Here is a 1,125-nt window from a genome sequence, read left to right on the forward strand (position 1 = left end):
CTTATGCTCCTCTTTCATAAACAAACCAGTGAAGTAATAACTCACTATCTTACACAAGCCATCCTGGTCCTCAACTTTATCCCAATCATTGTTAGTCAACACAGTGATCCTATTGGATTTCTTTCTTGCATTTGTAGAGGAATGAAAGAATTTTATATTATCATCACCTTCCTTAAGCCAAAAAAATAAATTATTGTTGCTTCCAGTATATTTCTTCATTAAGAAGCACAACATTTAGATTTTCTTTCTTTCTCAGGTATGTACTTTTTCCTGCTCTAAGCATCAGTACGATCCACCAACCTGTCCAGGTTCGCTTTCTGTTGTTTAACATTTTCTCTAAATTTATGGAAGAAGGTTCTTCCCCAACGAGCTATGAAAGACGAAACTTCGAGGAGTTTAAAAAGAAGATGTATATTAGGTAGAGCAGCCCACATCTCTTTGACTTCGTTAACGAAAGTTGGTTCTCTCAGCCATACATTTTCAAAACGAAATCTAAAACTTTTTTTCGAGGTTTCAACTTTATAAAAGTTCAGTAATAAGGGCTCATGATCAGATACAGATGTATGCAACACTCTCAGATTATAAAAAGGAAATTTACTCCACCAGCTTATAGAAGCAAAACCATGATCAAGCTTCTCTCGAACCCAAGCATCAGAGCCTCGAGACTTCTCCCATGTGAACTTACCTACCTCCATATTCAGCCTCAGACAATTGACAGTCATCTATAGTACTGCAAAAACCATCTAGAAGATATTGAGGGTGGCTTACTCTGCCCTTCTTGTCTGATGTATGTAAAAGATCATTGAAATTTCCCCAGATGCACCAAGGAAGTGGGGAGATGCAGCTAATCTATAAATTAAGTTCTAGGATTCTCAGCATCTTGTGCATTCAGGATGTCCATAATAACATTACATCCTCCACAATACAGTATTATTCTCCACAAACAAGACATCAATATGGTGTTGTGAATAACTCGATATTTGGCATTGCAATGGGGCTTTCCAAAGAATTATTAGACCTCCACTGTGCCCATTTCTATCAACTGAAAAAAGTACTCAAAATCAAACTGCATTCTTAATTCTTCAATTTTATTAGCAAAAGAAATAGTTTCTATAAGCAAAAGAA

At 36.2% G+C, this 1,125-nt stretch overlaps 1 protein-coding gene across 1 annotated transcript; it reads right to left on the reverse strand.

Annotated features, from left to right (window-relative positions):
• Positions 1 to 275: 275 nt before the first annotated feature.
• Positions 276 to 722, reverse strand: LOC141701530 (uncharacterized). Its single transcript, XM_074505157.1, has one exon. The coding sequence runs from the start codon at positions 720 to 722 to the stop codon at positions 276 to 278; it is 447 nt and encodes a 148-aa protein (XP_074361258.1).
• Between the last annotated feature and the right edge of the window lie 403 nt (positions 723 to 1,125).

This window comes from Apium graveolens, chromosome 2 (assembly GCF_009905375.1).
Source record: "Apium graveolens cultivar Ventura chromosome 2, ASM990537v1, whole genome shotgun sequence".
Classification (NCBI taxonomy): domain Eukaryota; kingdom Viridiplantae; phylum Streptophyta; class Magnoliopsida; order Apiales; family Apiaceae; genus Apium; species Apium graveolens.